We start from the raw sequence: 16612 nt of genomic DNA, 5'->3' as shown, positions 1-16612 counted from the left end.
AGAAAAATGATTTTCTGCTACGCCACTTATTGCAAAAATTTGTTCGAAAAGTCTATGCCTTCATACACTGTGTTATTTAATGTTTTCATTGTTACAATATCAATGTTTTTCTAACATAAATGGTTACCACGTGGTAAACTTATCAGACAAGCAGACCCATTACCAGTTATCGAACTGAATTTTCGATTTGGTTGAACATGGACATTTTTAACAGTTACTATATGGCGCGCTTTGTGAAATTTAATGGCTAACTCTGCAATACAGTGGGTAGCATAACTGTCTGGGAGCCGTTGATAACTATTAGTACTAGTGCTCAAAGTGTATTTGATGCCCGCCTTTTTTTTTGCTGCTACTGATGTTGGCCTTGCAAGCTAGGCCTCAGACATTTTGGCAGATTTCTTCATTCGAGCGCTGCATGTCTGTTTATTAAGTACCTTGCGATAACAAGCTGTAAAAGTGTGTGGGTTATGTTATGCGTTCGTGTTTCCACTAGATCTGCCAGAGACATTCAATATGCTGTGCAGTCGTCTGAGATACAGGTCTCTATAAACAATTAGGTTAACAGCGGTGGAATCGTAAATATTTTTTCTACAGTTTTCTATATATTATTTGCTACACTTGCCTTCAATTCCGCATTCTGGAACTGTTTCTCTCTGGCTTGCTATTCCTGTTACTGCCACTAGAGGCCGCTTATGCCTCTGTATGGAAAACGCGCGGATAATAAAGTCTATGTATCCATCGCCTGTCACCGTCAATCATAATCACTAGCAAACGTACATATATCGACAATCATTTTCAGGCTTACGCTACTGAAGAATCAAGAGGGGCGTGTCAAGTCACGCTGGACCACGTAGTGGTCCGTTTTGTTTGTTTTTTATTCGCATGTTGTTATGACCGTCGTTGTTGAACTGAGACCACTCCAGCTCGCTTGTCCTTTGAATGCGTCCCCTGTTCAATTTTGTTTCTACTCATAATTCTGTTACTGCTTTAACTGTTCGTAATGGCGATGGTTTTTTTTTTGTCATTTGCAATTTCAGACGTGAGCAGTGGCACTTATTCTCAGCGTATCAGTGTTGGCAACAGCTTGTAAGCACTACACGAAAGCAAAGTACCGATCACGCCAAGGTAATAACGATTGTATCTAGAGGCCTCGAACATGCATGGAGGCCTACGAGAACGCACTAGATAGGAAAACGACCTCTACGATAATGATTGTTTATTTCAACTCAGACTTGCATTGGTATCACTGGTAGCGTTATTGTGATACGGCGATTTGTATTGTTAGCGAAAACCTAAATATTGAGCCAGTTTCAACATGAATCAAGTGCGCGGTTCATTTTCTACTGGAAACATGCAGGGAAAAACTGTCCGATAGCTGTTATAGGAAAAATGCTAGAGGACACCTTCCAATATAGATTAGATGACATACGCCATTATAGCGATCGATGCTGTTGTGGTCGTGTTAAGTTTCAATAACAATGGCCTAATGAGTTCAATTGAGCGTCAACGTTGCGTAAGGATTTAGGATGTCTGTGGACAATTCATGTAGTAACCTTATCTAACTTGTAGCTTTGTCGAAACGACCGACTGTGCGCATTAAAAATCATGATAAAATGATGTAGGCTTTCGAGCCAGGAGTTTCAGCGATTCGCTGTGAAGTTGAAACGTTCAAGGAGCTAAAAACGACAAACTAGCCGCAAACAAAGCTTCATCCAGTTAATTAAGCCGTTGAATCTGTTTGGATTAATCTACGAAAGCGGGGGCCACTAGGGCCAACTCAAATAAAGCAACTGTTGTCGCAAGCTAACAACAAAAGCCAACAGAAGTTAAATGGAAACATTAACGTATTAAAAGAAAGAAAAAAAAGCATCACGCGTACGAATTACAGCGTAACTCATTTTGGTAGCGATGTTTGTCGTACAGGTGGCCGAGATCTACCAACAGCAGTTGATGTCGAAGCTTCAGCATGTCGCAGAAGATCTCGGTAGGGTCTACCGAAAATGTAGGAATATCGGCTGCGACGAGCATGAGGAACTCTTAAAGATTCTCCACGAACTTCACACGGTATGAAGTGTGCTTACAAGCCTATCCGTAAAATTGTAGTCATTTCTTTACACAGATTGTGTATTCGTTCAATGCTATCTATATACTATAAGCACTCGGAGCAATAGTCATAGATCGGGTAATTCGTTGCAATAGGTGGTCAGTTCAGAGATGCTTAGGGCACCCTTCGAGCGTCTGACGCAATCGTATTTTCGACTCGACTACATTGTATGCAAATATGCTTCATACACACAATTCGAGCGCAGTAAATGTTTAAAAGCACCTCTTCAATGTTCAACAGATATATATTGAAATGATTATTCAGAAAGACGGATAATGCCGCTCGGTTCATTCACTTACACTGAATGAGGGCATACATTGTCTATGTATTTTAACGAACGGAACCGTATTGCATTGTTATTGGCTGGAACTCGCACCGCGTAACAGTCGTCGCCGACACGCAATTATTCAGTTGTCAGGCTCATTTGAGCACAACATCCATCTGCACATGAAGCCAAGGATATGACCAGCCGTCCTTTCTCGATGGAAACACATACGTGAATGTATAAACAATCAAGTGTATAACTAACTACAAGTGGTACGCTTGTATTTATACCAATAGCTTTCACGACGGCTGTCCATAGGACGATTTATCTAACAAATGACAGTTGGCATTCATCTAAAAATACCAGATCGTGTAGTCCTTTAGTAGTCTTTATTAAACGGTTCTCATTTTACTACACGTATTTCCTTGGTGAATGCTGGATTTTTCCTATTTTTTAAACATTGCCTATTATATATTGGCTAACTCCGTGTGGGAATCGGACATTTCAGGAATTGTATTGGCAGTCATTAGTCAACTCCTGGGCCAAAAATGAAAATCTCAGTTTAGAACGACCGCAACCTTACAAAGGACATGCGAATATCGATCAATGCCTATTATTAAACCCTTGAAGTGTCTTGAAATATGGATAAGATTCTTTAGCGTCAGCCCAGAGGTAGCGCTATTAGATTTGCGAGTCCATCAGCCCCGAATTCTATAACGTCACACTAGGCATGATATAGACAGGTCTGAATATTTAAAATTATAGCTATAATGGCCGAATATAGTAACGTATTTAGTATACTTTACTTAATTACAGTAGCCCAACTGTTAGTATTGTAACAACCGTCACGTAGACGCTGCGGGACGTAACCTTTCCCTTTGCCGCATGTAGCTAAGCAGTCTGTAGAGTCATCATCGAAGAAAAGGAACACTTCAGTATTCTGGATGATCGCCATGTAGACGAAGCGCCGCTACCGTTCACTAAGCTAGCCAGTGCTATATTGTATCGGCTTTTGTCACTGATTGGGCAAGGGAAATGAACAACAAAGTCGACTCGAAAAAAAAACGAACAAACAAGCAAAGATCACACGCATCATCTACAGTTAGGTATGGACAGAAGGAGAAATGACTAATGGAATTTAAGGAAGCGCGAAAATCCGACGTGATACGACGATCACGTCGTGGATGCCGGCGAGATCATTGTACTTCACTCACATGAAGGAGCTTTTCCTCCTCGCTCAAATTGGCCTAGCAAGAACGGATCATCAGCATCATCATCGTGTGCACCGACGCCTTGGCAGCTTAGCGATGTGTAACGTCTTCCATTGGCAACGAGGCCGCTATTATGACACGGGCAGTTGCCATTGTCGTCATCAGTTCAGTCTTCAGCTGTCGCTCAAGTGAACTGCTTGTTTGCATCCTCTGTTTGAACTCGGAACCGAAATAACGGTTATGAGATACGAAAGAGAGGCTTTGCATAGTGCTAGGTCACAGGAATATAATACGGTGGATAATAGTAAAAGTAGCATTGGATTATGGTTGGACCGTATTCTGTCCTACGTCGAAAGGAAGGATGACAAAAACATTAATGTAGTGTTAATAATAATAATCACGATATTAGCCGTATCAGCAAGTAAAGCTTGTATATAAGCTGTTATAGATGGACCTCCGAGTGGCTTATTAGTAAACGTAGGACGCTAGAACCGTTGCGTACTGTACTAATTAGTCCTATTTTGCAGCCCACCGTAAATAACAAGGTTCCTATGCAGTCTGGTAATAAAAGACTTTTCAGATACGTCTCTTTGTAGGTATGTTTCTGTTCTAACGCGTGAGATATGTAGGCGTAATTAAACCTAAGAGAACAATGATACGTTTTATTTCATGCTCCTAGTGGGCATTCGTTGTTTTGATGGACTGAAAATACGTTGACCTGATTATTTATTATACCAGTATAATGAGGCGGAGACCCTGGTCTATGTAAATCTAGTTCTCAGGCCTTGACCTGCACATACCTCTTCCTTTCACAAATATGGCTTTATAAACATACAATAATGCGCTGTAGCCCCTCCGTTATGTCGAAGATGTATACTGGATTAACACAATTTGTTTGTTTAGCAATTGGTATCATAATAAAAAGAGCGTGGCAGCCTCAGGCCCTTGAAGCGGAGTGACGTATCCAACTATCTGTAATAGATTCTAAATGATCTGATGATTTTTGACTAACTGTTTCTAGTAGCTCGCTGGCTATAGCGATGACGTCAGGCTCCGCCGGTGAGTCAGCGCTTCCGCATTGCTATTAACATCGTCTTCCCGCCTGTCTTTTTCTATGACGCGTAAACTGCTCTCCGCTTATTGAAAAGCAGATTTTTTTTGTTTTGGGCATTAAACTATTCTACGATTGCAATGTTGACTGTTGTATCCGATTCGGAATGCTGGGCTGCCGTCTGGGCCAACCTTCTGGGTAGCTGAGTGATGTCATACATATATATAAAATCGTGTCTGTTTTTGTGGTGAATCAAAGTCAACTCATGCCAGGAAGTAGAAGTTCCATCGCTATACCATTCGATTCCAAATCTACAAATCTCTTGCTAATTGAGAGAAATGTCCATTGTGTGATGTCGTTTTATAGTATTGCGACAAGTTCCTTGTGAATTCGTTACCAAAGCGTCGGAATTAAGACACATGTCACAATTGTTTCGTGGGATATATGGAATTATAACGTCTATTTTAAAATGCAATTTACAAAGACGCTAGTAGGCACCACTCTCTTGAAGTCTACAGGACTAACTGTAACGCGCAAAAGTTACCTCGATCATGCGCAACTTTCCATTATGGTGGTTAGCCCCCTTATAAGGATTATAAGTAGATAAAATATACTCTGAGGTTGTTAGACATCATACGTATGCACCCGTTTGACTCTATTTCAGTAATAGCAAGAGGTTAGAAGTAGCGTATATACATATATAGCGTGGTAATGCATCGACATCCACTGTGGCTTCCTGGTTGTTCTCTTCCTTTTCCGCCCTACTTCTCACTGAAAACGACACTTGGTGGATACGTTGAAGTACGTCGATGGCAGTACAGGTGAATTGAGCTGTTCAAACGTATAGCAAATATACATGGGCGGCCATCCATGGATTAAATGTGTGTTTGCTAGTTATGTGTAGTTAAACCGAAATACGCCCAACGACGGCCATATAGTCAACTTCGGCGTGAACTCAACAATTGTCTTCAGTCAGTATGTGCATTACGCCGATGATGATGGCGTTTCGCATACCAATTTCTGTTCATGCGTTGTGATTGCTTTCTTGTAGTACTGACGTTTGTACGTCCGCGCTTACATTACGTATATCGCAGCTACTTCCGATAACAGACAAAGATATCGATTTAGTCAACTGGCTGCTGCCTAAATGTACTTACAAACGGGATATCTAATCTTTCCTATGGCGAAAAAAGGTACTATACATTTGAATGGTATGAATACAACCACTTCGACGTTTTCGTCCATTAACGTGCTGGCAGAGACTCACAGAAGAAGACATCACAGAGAATCGGTGCTTCACTGATCCTGTCGTCCTGGACATTTTAGCCGCGGCAGCTAATGCTACACGCCAGCTTATACAGAAGCGGCCTAGGATGGTGCTAGTTCATTGTAACCCTTGCTCCTGTTGTTGGCGTCGTTACGTTTTCTGACTGACTGGTTAAGTAAAAGCGAAAACAGTCGCCAGTCTTCCATGGTCTTCAGAGTGTATCGGCTCGCTGGATGTCTGGCTTGCGCGATGCTGCCGCCCACGGATTTGCCGGGCCGTAGCGTTGAGCTACGACGACGAGCTGGGAGGCAGCCGACAAAGCAGTGACGAACCGTACGCATAGTCAGCCACTGCTGCCTCTACGCGGACCCTTAGACTGCTAAGCGAAAATGACTCCGAACAGATCGGCCTGGCTCAGAATTTTAAGATTTAGGATTCCATTTTGCGCATTTGCTAATAACGAAACTAGTTAAAGTGGATCGCAGATGAGGACAGAAAGAGCTGTCGGCCGTCTGTATCATTATTATCATCAGCGTCTTGATCAGATCCGTACGCATTTCAGGTTCTAGAAATGCCATCACAATTCGAAGCGTATTGTTCTCTTGTCGGCCTTGGTTAGAAATAAGACAACAATGAAATTGGCTGAAATCGATTGCATACGCTGCGCAGTATTATAGTTGTCATTTTCCGATAAATGCGGTTCAGGATCGATCTGAGGTGGCGTCAATTAGCCGCGTCGACTAGATACACGTACACACATGCGGTACGCCGTCGTGAAGGATTTGCCCCGACCCTTAAAACGTCTCGAAAATCAGATGACTATTTTAGTTTCGTTGCGATAATCGAGAAAGAGTACTCTCATATTTGCATATCGTAGTGCCACTGCGTATGTAGACTGTGATCTGTAGAGAAGGGTGTGTTTCGGCCATGCGTGCATAGCAAGGTAATTACTTATAGCAGCTTAAAATTATCCCGTTCTACATTACATCGTTTACATATTTTGCTTAGAAAACAAAATTTCTATGCAAAGTGAACTGAAAAGGTCCCTATCTGGAAACTGTGTACTGAGAGAGTCTCTAATTATTAGTGAACCCCGTTGGAGCACTTTAGATGAATGGTCTATGTTTTTAATTCTCGCGGAGCGAAAAAAAACATAACTTCCTTATATATTCTAAGAAAAAACATGTTCGTTTAGCTTACTAATGTACGTTGAGTGTGTTCTGCGCTAAAATGCAGCAGTACATAACGCATTTGGTATCCTACAGACGATGAAGACGTATCATACGTATCGCGCTATGGAGCAACAGGCCCACGCAAAACTAGCGGTCGTTGAGGGTAATCTCTCCAAAGTAGAGCAGGGCTTACCCAAGGAGAAGATAGCGAAATCACGAAGGTAAGCCTAAATTATGATTGGTTGGTTATTATTATGTATGTCTAGAAAATTCACTTTTATTAGTGTTTTGCAACTATGTATTTACAAAATGTGAGCTTTTCACACAGTTTAAATAGCAAAATTCCAATTCGTCTCCAACAACAAGGTACCGGCTGCTAAGCAAGGAACGTCAAAAGCGATGGGACAAGGCTGAGGAAGCGCGAATCAAGGCACTCAAGGCCCGCAACGACTACGTCCTATGCGTCGTAGCGGCAAATGCCGGTGTACAAAAGTACTTTGTTGACGATCTTTCCGACCTCATTGATGCAGTCGATTTTGGTTTCCATACGAGTCTATCGAGAAGTTTGCTCATGTATAATTCAACGCTCGATTCTCTCCAAAAGTCGCTCAAAGGAAGTCAAGACGCCATGAAAAAATGCCTCGAATGTCTCGATTCACGAGCCGATAAACAAAAATTCCTTGAAAGTAACAATGCTGCTTTTATGGCACCGAACAAATTTTCATTTCAAGCCCATAAAGGCGACGTTGCCTCTTCCGCGTCTAACCTTAATGGCGCTGCGGGTGCCGCTAACTCAGTTGAAAAAGTGACTGTACAGGTAGAGGACGCCATCTTCGAAGATATGGATCAACGATTTAAGCTGCTACAAAAACGCTTAGGTGATCTGAAAATCGAAAATGAAGAAGTCTGGAAGACTCTAGAGACAGCCGAGAAAACATTAATGGATATGATTGAGTCACGCGACTACGATGTATCGCCTCATTTCGATTCGGAGTCGGATCTACCACAAGTATCGATCCTCAACTCGGCTGTACCGTCATCTGTCGGTGGGCATTCACTTGACTTTAAGTCGGGTTCCCCACTTAATGGTGCCAGCCTCATTCCGAAGCCGCCCGAGACAGCTGCCATTAAGCTAAGGGCGGACAAGCACGAGACTGAAGACTTCTATTTGGAGAAATTTCGAGAATACTCGATGCAGTGTTCAGTCATCACGCGACTACAAGCCAGGTTTGACTCGATGGAAGCGGCGTTGACACGGAACAACGCATCGGGACTTGAGCGTGGTCGAAATACTGTATCTTCTGCACCACCGAAGAGGCCACGCCGTAAGCGAATCGGTCGCCAGGCCGTAACCGGTCAACCGAAGCTATTCGGTGGAAGTCTCGAGGAGTACGCAGAGGCCACGGGTCAAGAAGTGCCATTGATCGTCCGTTCATGCATTCGGGTAATTAACCTCTTTGGATTACATCACCAAGGGGTATTTCGAGTATCGGGATCACAGGTCGAGATCAACAACTTCCGAGAAGCATTCGAACGGGGCGAGGACCCTTTGGCAGACGTGTCCGATTCTTCGGATATCAACTCTGTCGCTGGGGTACTCAAGCTCTACTTGCGGGAACTCCGCGAGCCGCTATTTCCCATCTTCTACTTTGATCAGCTCATGGAAATAAGCCGTGAGTAGCCAGTTTTTGTCGATAAGAGGTAACTGTGAAAATAGCGACATGGGTCTTATGGAGAGCGTCTAGCCAGCCTCCAAGAAAAAGATACATTTCTTAATTTAGTTTGATATCATTTACATTTATCGTTTTCTCTGATTGAACACCCCGCACAGTAGGTGTTTATTTATTCGACAATTAATTAGTAGAACATACTAATTGTGTAGACGCTTTCGTATATAATCATACTTGTTGTTCCTGTTGGAGGTTGATCCTGATTAATTAGAACGTTATTTGACGGCCCAATTACGATCTTGATCTCATTGCAGAGCTGAGCTCGAAGAAGGAAGCGGAATTTGTGTCTCGTGCAAAGGACGTCGTGCGGAACCTGCCTCGACCTCACTTTGCCGTTTTGCGATATCTATTTGCCTTTCTTAATCAGTAAGTTTGTAGGCGTGTTGTGTACTCGGCGTTGATCAACAAACAATCACAGTCAGGATAACAACTACCTTATTGCGAATCTATCTATTTATCTAGTTTTTTTAATTTAGTATTTGTTTTTTATTAGTATTTGTTGATTCAGCTGGCACAGCTTTTTGAAGCTGCCGCAATCTTGGAGAGTATAGTAGAAAATACTATATCCTATAGTATATTGAAATTTAATGGCGTGCAATTATAAACTAAATTGTAGCCTATCGGAGCTATCCGACGAAAATATGATGTGCCCGTGGAATCTGGCGATATGTTTCGGCCCAACGTTATTACCAATACCCGAGGACAAAAACCCTGTTCAGGTTCAACCACTCGTCAACGAACTCGTCAAGGGTCTGATAGTACATCAGGTGTTTATCGCTTGCAGCTTTCAATTTCCTGTATATATATATATTATAAAAATTATACCCAGCTATATATATATATGAATGGATATAATTTTTAATTCATATTTTTTAATTAAAGCAGTTAGTTTTTCTAGAATAAGCATTTTGTGAATAAGTTGTATAAGTTTTCAGTTCTGTCATAATCACCTAAAAAAGTGAACAAGTTAAAACCGATTTATACATATAACAAAGAATGTGAAGGTCTAAACCATATTGTTATTAGCGATGCTTCTAACGGTTTATATACTTCATTGATGTGTCCGTGTGCGACGTTACGCCAGGACGAAATCTTCCCAACGTCCGTTGTGGAGTCGGGCGCGGTAATTTACGAAAAATATATCACCCCTGCTGAAGGTGTCGAGGGACCGCCGGAAGAGCTGGACTCGTTTGACGCCTCGCCTTCAGATGTGTCCGCTCACAATATATCTACACTGCTCACCGATGAGGAACTTCTCGACGAATCTTGCGCCTCAACGCGAGGCGACCAAGTAGCAGCGCATCGTCGAAGTGCCAGTGCAGACGGGGCTAGCGGAAGCAATAGCAACAATGCTAGCGATGGTACTGAAACACATATCTCTTCCTTTTTGTTTCGTTCGAAATTCTGCCCCGGTACTATAGACGCATCTATATGTACCTTCTGCAGTTGATCGAAACAAAGAAATCCCTCGTAAGGCAAACATTTTAAGTAGCTTGATAAGTAAGATTGAGCCGGATCAACTTGTCGAACGTGCATGTCGTCGCTGTGCGGTTTCAGCAGATCTCAGTAATCTAGGGGGCCAACAAGCGTATTCCGAATCCTTATCGTACTACTAAACGTTACTACTCATTGAAATAGGTAATTAATTAGTCATTTTAGGTAATTTGTCTTGGGCATGTGGGACGTGTGTCAGGGGCCTGTTAACAGGCTCAGTTAGTGTAGCATGTAATTCTAACATCATTCGCCATAAACTGTTTTTAGGTGATCTAGTCAACGACGAAGCGGAGATCTCACTAAATCTTTTCGGAAGTAAGCACTGTTTTGGGTTGACATTTGATAGTAGTTGCATGAATAATGCTACCTGCAGTAAATATTTCTGTACTGGAAGCTGTTGCGCGACGCACTGCCCTTGAATAATAACGGTTTCTTTTTTGTTTTTTTTTTTCTGGTGTTATAAAGTTTCCAAGCTGATCATTGTAACACACTTCTTTCGCTTTCAACTTAGAGCCAATATATTGAACTTACCTGTCATAAAAATTGAAAACACTCATCGAAAGCCACATTCTTGTCATCTGTGTCATTCCAGAGGAGGATTCCCTCGAAGCAATAGCTCAGTACGACTTTCAGGCCCGTCATGAACGCGAATTGTCGTTTCGACGAGGCGAGGTGCTCCGACTGACCCAGCAATTATCAGCCGATTGGTGGAGAGGTTCTCTTCGGGGCAGGCAAGGGCTCGTGCCTGACAAGTACATCATGCTTAATATTAGGTACTCATAAGTCCTGAAAGAGTTATCAATAAGCTCGCATCAGCAGTATTCATACAAATACTCTGCGTTAAAAGCCACAGAAGACAATCATTTCAAAGGCATATGAAATTCGTCATATCGGAATATGAAAAAAACTTTAATATCGTAGGAAAAGCCTCATCTACTAGGCAAATCTATTATAACTTCACCTGATGTTGGTTATATATATATATATATATATAGATAAGTTTGAATCGATTCGAAATGTTTGCCCTTTCAAAGATTATATCAGCTATTTTTATTCGAAAATACAAAATAATTACCTGATTAACCAAATGTAAATTTACGCTTGTGCACGCGATGGACAGAGACGATCAGCGTGAAGCATCGGCATCTGGTGGAGAGGACCGAGCTTCTTCTGCTTTCTCTGACAGCTTGGCGTCGGCTTCGGTCATCAAGGACAACCTTAATCGCCAGGGGCAACACCGTCCAGCGGTCGACTCTCAGACAAGCGACCCACAGGTAGCGTTATCCTCGCAGACAGCCAATAATGTTAATCCAAGCAGCACGAACGGCATCGGAGCAGGTTGGTCGGAAATTGGCAGCACTGGCAGATCAGGCACCGTAAAATCGTCAATAATACCATCAAACGGTCTTCTTATCACGGCTATTGGATCTCCAACCTCCATGGCTACCACCGCTTCCACTTCGGTCGAAGCCCCGTGGCAGGCTCGTCGAAGGTCCCTCAGTCCTACAGAGATCGGTACGACATTGGAGAATGTTCATGAAAATCATCAACAACGAAAACAACTAGAACATAAAAGCGAAAAACAATTAGATACAATTTTTTTGCAACAACCGAATTCAGCAGCGTCGCCTGGTGCTGAAGGAAACCATTGTGTTAGGTTGGAGGTCTAGGACAACACGTGTTGCAGACACGTGTGGACGCCTATCTACCCAACATCGAAAGCTATGGGATGGTGTCCATTGTACGAGGAGTAAAAAGAGCCATAGATGCAGATGCCAAAAGCCACTGTGTTGATTCAGAACGTTTGTAGAAAAAAAAAACCGAATAAGTAGCAAGAGGAAAATTGTAATAAAGTCGAATCTTTTGCTCGCCAGGAACAAATGATTTTACCGTACACAATCTGGCTGGGCAAACATTTCCGCAACTGTCGTTAGGCCCAGCTGTACCCTTGTCTCTAGACCTAAAACCTCTACATATTGGCCTCAACAATCCCGCGTCTAATTAGATGGATCTTGTAAACAGTAGCAAACAATATAAATATGTAACACAAACTGGATATAAAAGACAATACTTTTAGAAGACTTATCGTCAGCTTGTAAGTTGCACTAAAAATCCAAAATGGTTAATATGATCAGCTTAGCCCGACTAAGAGGAATTACATCTATATTGATTTTCAGCCTGACGAAATGTATTTTTATCGATACTTACCAAAAACAAGTGATACGTTCATGCACGTTTTGTATATACTTGCTTGCCTATACGGTCTGCTAAACCACACTCTAATCACAGTAGCCCGACAAAATTTGGAGCATAAACTAAAATAAAAATACGAGACTTTTTTTTTTTGATTTTCTCCTATTCTTTATTTCTTTACTGCTTCGATTTGCCATTGACCGCAGCGCGAGACCAGTGACAAGAGATAACGGGCGGTCAGCATACAACCCCATGATAAACGCGTGTCCGCCTAACTGTTCACAGTTTGTATCAATGTATTAGAAAGACATCGAGCACGATTTCTCTAGGTTGTCGTCGTCCTTTACGTTGTCCTTTAAGCGGCACTATTTTATGCTAAACATTTGAAACCAATTACTCACGTAGTGACTACAATGGTCACCGGTTATATAGCCATCTTATTCATTGAATGGCGAAGCACCGGATAGCAAAATGATTATCTGCTACTGAAAGTAGTCTTCAGACAGGAACTAAAGTCAAAACCTATGTAATTCAGGTTAGATACAAAAGCATGATTGTTTTCTGCCAGCTCACCAGCATCAGTTGGACTGACTGACTGACTCATGTCAGAAGAGCTGATGTACGGCAATGCCCACATTTCCCCCAGCGACAACCAACGCCTCTTCACATTTGTATCGTTTACCCTTTTGCTGCGACCCGCATTGTCATCACTCGCGTAGCCAGTCATAATAGTAGTTAGTTCGCTTTTACGCTCGTGCCCTATTCGCTGTTGCGTTATCTACTGTCAGGCACTTTTTATGGTCGTCGTCAACGTCGTAATACTCAGCAGTAGCACAGCTGGGTTGTTTTTCTCAGCGATGCATTGATATGTTCGTTGTTCTATAGACAAAGAACACGCTAATTTTTATTTCGCATCGCGTCCGCCGTCAGCGTATCCTTTTTTACATGGTCAACACTGTATAGCGTAAGGAAATCCGTTGGGGACATTATTGTTTGTTCTTCAGTGGGCTCGATCCGTGCCCCTTCATAGAATACGCTAAGTATATTCCAAAGTGATGAAAGGTATAGGTATTACTATACAAACCAACAAACCGAAGCGTTCTCCTTAGTAATAAACAGTTGCACTCGTGTAAGCGAACACGCGTTTCCAATATGTAACAAGAGCTGAGGGCAATTCCTAAAAGGATTTTTGTATGTGTATCGGTACGCATACGACGCTGCAAAATTTGCAGGTCGGCATGATAGCATCAACGATGACACTGTCGTTGCTCCGAATGGTTCATTGGCTGATTTAACATAATGGAATGATCGTCACTGGCCACGATGGGCAGTACGGCACTTAACGTTAAACTATAGGTATATATATATGTATGTACAATAGAAGATAGATAGTGGTTTGTTCTACTAACTAAATTCTGTTGCGTATTGTATGTCGGGCCGTGGATGTATCTTCGATTCTCTATGGTTGTCTGTGTGGCTATGCCTCCGCATCATTGTATGTGCACGACGACAACGACGGGCTAGTTGGCAATAAAGTGTTAGATTGTTCTGCTCCGACGCTGCACATGACCTCGTTGAAGCGGAAGCTGCCCCTCCGTACCAGTCTTAGCGTTGACAACGCCCCTCAGCCGGAATTCGTTTCACCTACTAGTACGATCCTCAACACGAGCGCCGTTTCGTCTGCATCATCGTCTGCCGAAGACAGTTCACCCCATCACACAGGTACATACATATAGGGGGTATTGATATACGACCAACGTATTGCAGTGCATAGGTCCGTTCATTTTTACGTGAGCACTGCATTTGCTTCTTGTTTATTTATACGTGAAATGCGTATCTGTAAATCGGAGGAACAATCTAAATTGACAATACACACTCCTTAATATCTCGATTATTTTCACGACATTGATTACATGATTTCATGATATTTTCTTAGTAAGCGTCATCATGCTCACTTATAGTTCAATTAGGAGGTTTTTCTAATAGACTTTAGAATACAGCCACATATATATATATATATATATATATGATGTGTTGGGACGAGGCGGTCCGTTTACGTCGATTTAAACGTTTGTTACACATTTTTAGAAAGTCGCCCGTTGTTCTATTGTACCATGTTCTTCACGTTCCAGATTCGCGAGACTAATTGCTTCCGTCACATGATTCTCTCTCTCGTTTTCTATTTTCATTTATTGAACTTCAGGGGCCATCTCGCGCCTTCGTCGTCAAAGTCCACTGCAGTTTGGTCGGCAGCAGTCACCCGTCAATTTACCTCAACGGCGAGCTATTCACGCAGAGTCGTTTGAGTCAAGCGCCGAACTTGCTCGTGACCTATCTGAAGCATTGCATCAAGCAATAAACAGTCTGGCATCAGCTGAAAATGGCGGTGTGGCGACCCATACCGCTACCGATCTCAGTGCAAGCAACGAATCAGCTGTTGGCGGCAGTCTTCTTGAGGAGCAGCATCACAAGCCGCGTATGCAGACAAACAGCTTTTCACAGAACAGTATTGTCGGCTTGCGTTCCCATGAGTCCTCAACAAGCGGTGTTCGAGGAATCTACCCCGCACGGGTAGCGGTCGAAAGATTTGAACCAATAGCAATTGCTGCAGCTATTGTTGAACCAACTGTACAGGTGGCGGCGGTGAGGGCGATCAAAAATGACGCCCCTGACCTGGTGCAGGATCTTCCACCGACTTCTGCATCTGGAGGATCCTCCGGAGGCGAAGAAGATGATTCACCATCACCGCAGCCTTCCTCAATAGACCCCACGTCAACGGGAGTACACGGTGCGCCCGACGTCAAAGATAACCCGTCGGCAAATAGTAACTTGCTTACAATGGACTCCCGATCGCAGAATCTTAGCACTGCTGAACGCTTCGCCATGTCCAACCAGTGCACAATTCGCAAAGGATCTCCAAGGTTAGCTTTTAGTAAATAAGGTTTGGTGTTTTATATATATATATATATATATATATATATACTGGCATTAAAAGCTTATTGCTCGAGGCGCAATGCGCGGTGCTTAGTGTTTACCTCGATGACAAGACTTTTTTTTATATTGAATCTTTTCGTATAAGAATGTTACTCCCTCAGATTGTTCTCTTTATGTTGATATATTTCAACATAATATTAATAAAACAACATTGATGAATTATAATTTATGTACCTTATATGATTTGCAAAAAATTAATTACTATAGGCCGACTCCACGCAATTACGAACGTTCGTTGAGTTCGGGCAGCTCGACTCCGTCTACGCCGTCCAGTTCACCTCAGCAGGGCGTTCTTAATGCCGCACCCGGAGATCCTTTCGTCATCGCACAGCAGAGCTCGTCACGACGTAGCTCGATTGGTAGCGTGTCGCCAGTGTTGTCTCTTGCTTCTACGACTACGTCGTCCCCATCGGTTCAGAAGCTCAAGAAAATGTTTTCGGAACCTGACCAGCGGACACCCGCGCCACCGCTGAGTCCTAAGCCAGCCCTGAAAGCGAAACCCGTAACATTAATGAAGCTTGGAAGAAGAACTAACCCAATTGTAGCGCCTAGGGTCAGTCCACCGAATACGAAGATGGATAACAAGGCCGAGAAAATTAACATACCGCAGGGGCAGCTCGCTATCGAAGAGGAGGGGTTGCCGACAACGTCTGCTAGCGGTACGTTACAATCAGCGCCGACAAGCGGGCCTATCAGAGAGTACAAACAAACATCATGTTGAACAAACGGATTTCTGAATGATTTCGCCATTCGAGTTATTTTTTGTGTTTTTGTTCTGCCTGCAACAGAAAGTTCTGTGTGTTTGCTTAAGAATGACAATAAGTCTGAAGTACAAAGCCAGGAAGGGAAAGCATCTTCTTTGGCTAATCGAGATTTACGGCGGTATGAAGAGATCTGGTCAATTAGTTGTCTCATTTCCTTCTAAGTATGGTTGTGTAATTAGAAAAGCTGCTGTTCGGTAGCTTTGCCAGAGAGTGTTCAAGCATCGAGTAGAGTATATAACGCTGAATGTATGTACTTAGGTTATACAATAATGGATATCATAACTGGTGTGCTGTCGACAACGGATACCACTACGGACAGATTCATGAGAAAGCTGAATATATATATATATATATAGAGATCTATATA

At 42.6% G+C, this 16612-nt stretch overlaps 1 protein-coding gene across 1 annotated transcript in view; it reads left to right on the top strand.

Annotated features, from left to right (window-relative positions):
• Positions 1 to 16606, top strand: part of LOC111247138 (uncharacterized) — a 106791-nt gene extending 90185 nt beyond the window's left edge. Inside the window, exons 3-15 of the mRNA XM_022797725.2 lie at positions 1038 to 1125; positions 1924 to 2064; positions 7164 to 7291; positions 7437 to 8743; positions 9055 to 9166; positions 9417 to 9567; positions 9885 to 10161; positions 10562 to 10609; positions 10887 to 11067; positions 11415 to 11809; positions 14012 to 14209; positions 14691 to 15408; positions 15689 to 16606. Coding sequence (XP_022653460.2) covers positions 1038 to 1125; positions 1924 to 2064; positions 7164 to 7291; positions 7437 to 8743; positions 9055 to 9166; positions 9417 to 9567; positions 9885 to 10161; positions 10562 to 10609; positions 10887 to 11067; positions 11415 to 11809; positions 14012 to 14209; positions 14691 to 15408; positions 15689 to 16202 — 4258 coding nt within the window. The 3' untranslated portion in view covers positions 16203 to 16606. The remainder of the gene's footprint in view (positions 1 to 1037; positions 1126 to 1923; positions 2065 to 7163; positions 7292 to 7436; positions 8744 to 9054; positions 9167 to 9416; positions 9568 to 9884; positions 10162 to 10561; positions 10610 to 10886; positions 11068 to 11414; positions 11810 to 14011; positions 14210 to 14690; positions 15409 to 15688) is intronic.
• Positions 16607 to 16612: the final 6 nt, after the last annotated feature.

This window comes from Varroa destructor, unplaced genomic scaffold (genome assembly GCF_002443255.2).
Source record: "Varroa destructor unplaced genomic scaffold, Vdes_3.0 BEIS01000003.1, whole genome shotgun sequence".
In the NCBI taxonomy this organism is placed as follows: Eukaryota; Metazoa; Arthropoda; class Arachnida; order Mesostigmata; family Varroidae; genus Varroa; species Varroa destructor.
The sequence above is the reverse complement of the archived record's forward strand: the minus strand, read 5'-3'. Positions and strand labels throughout refer to the sequence as shown.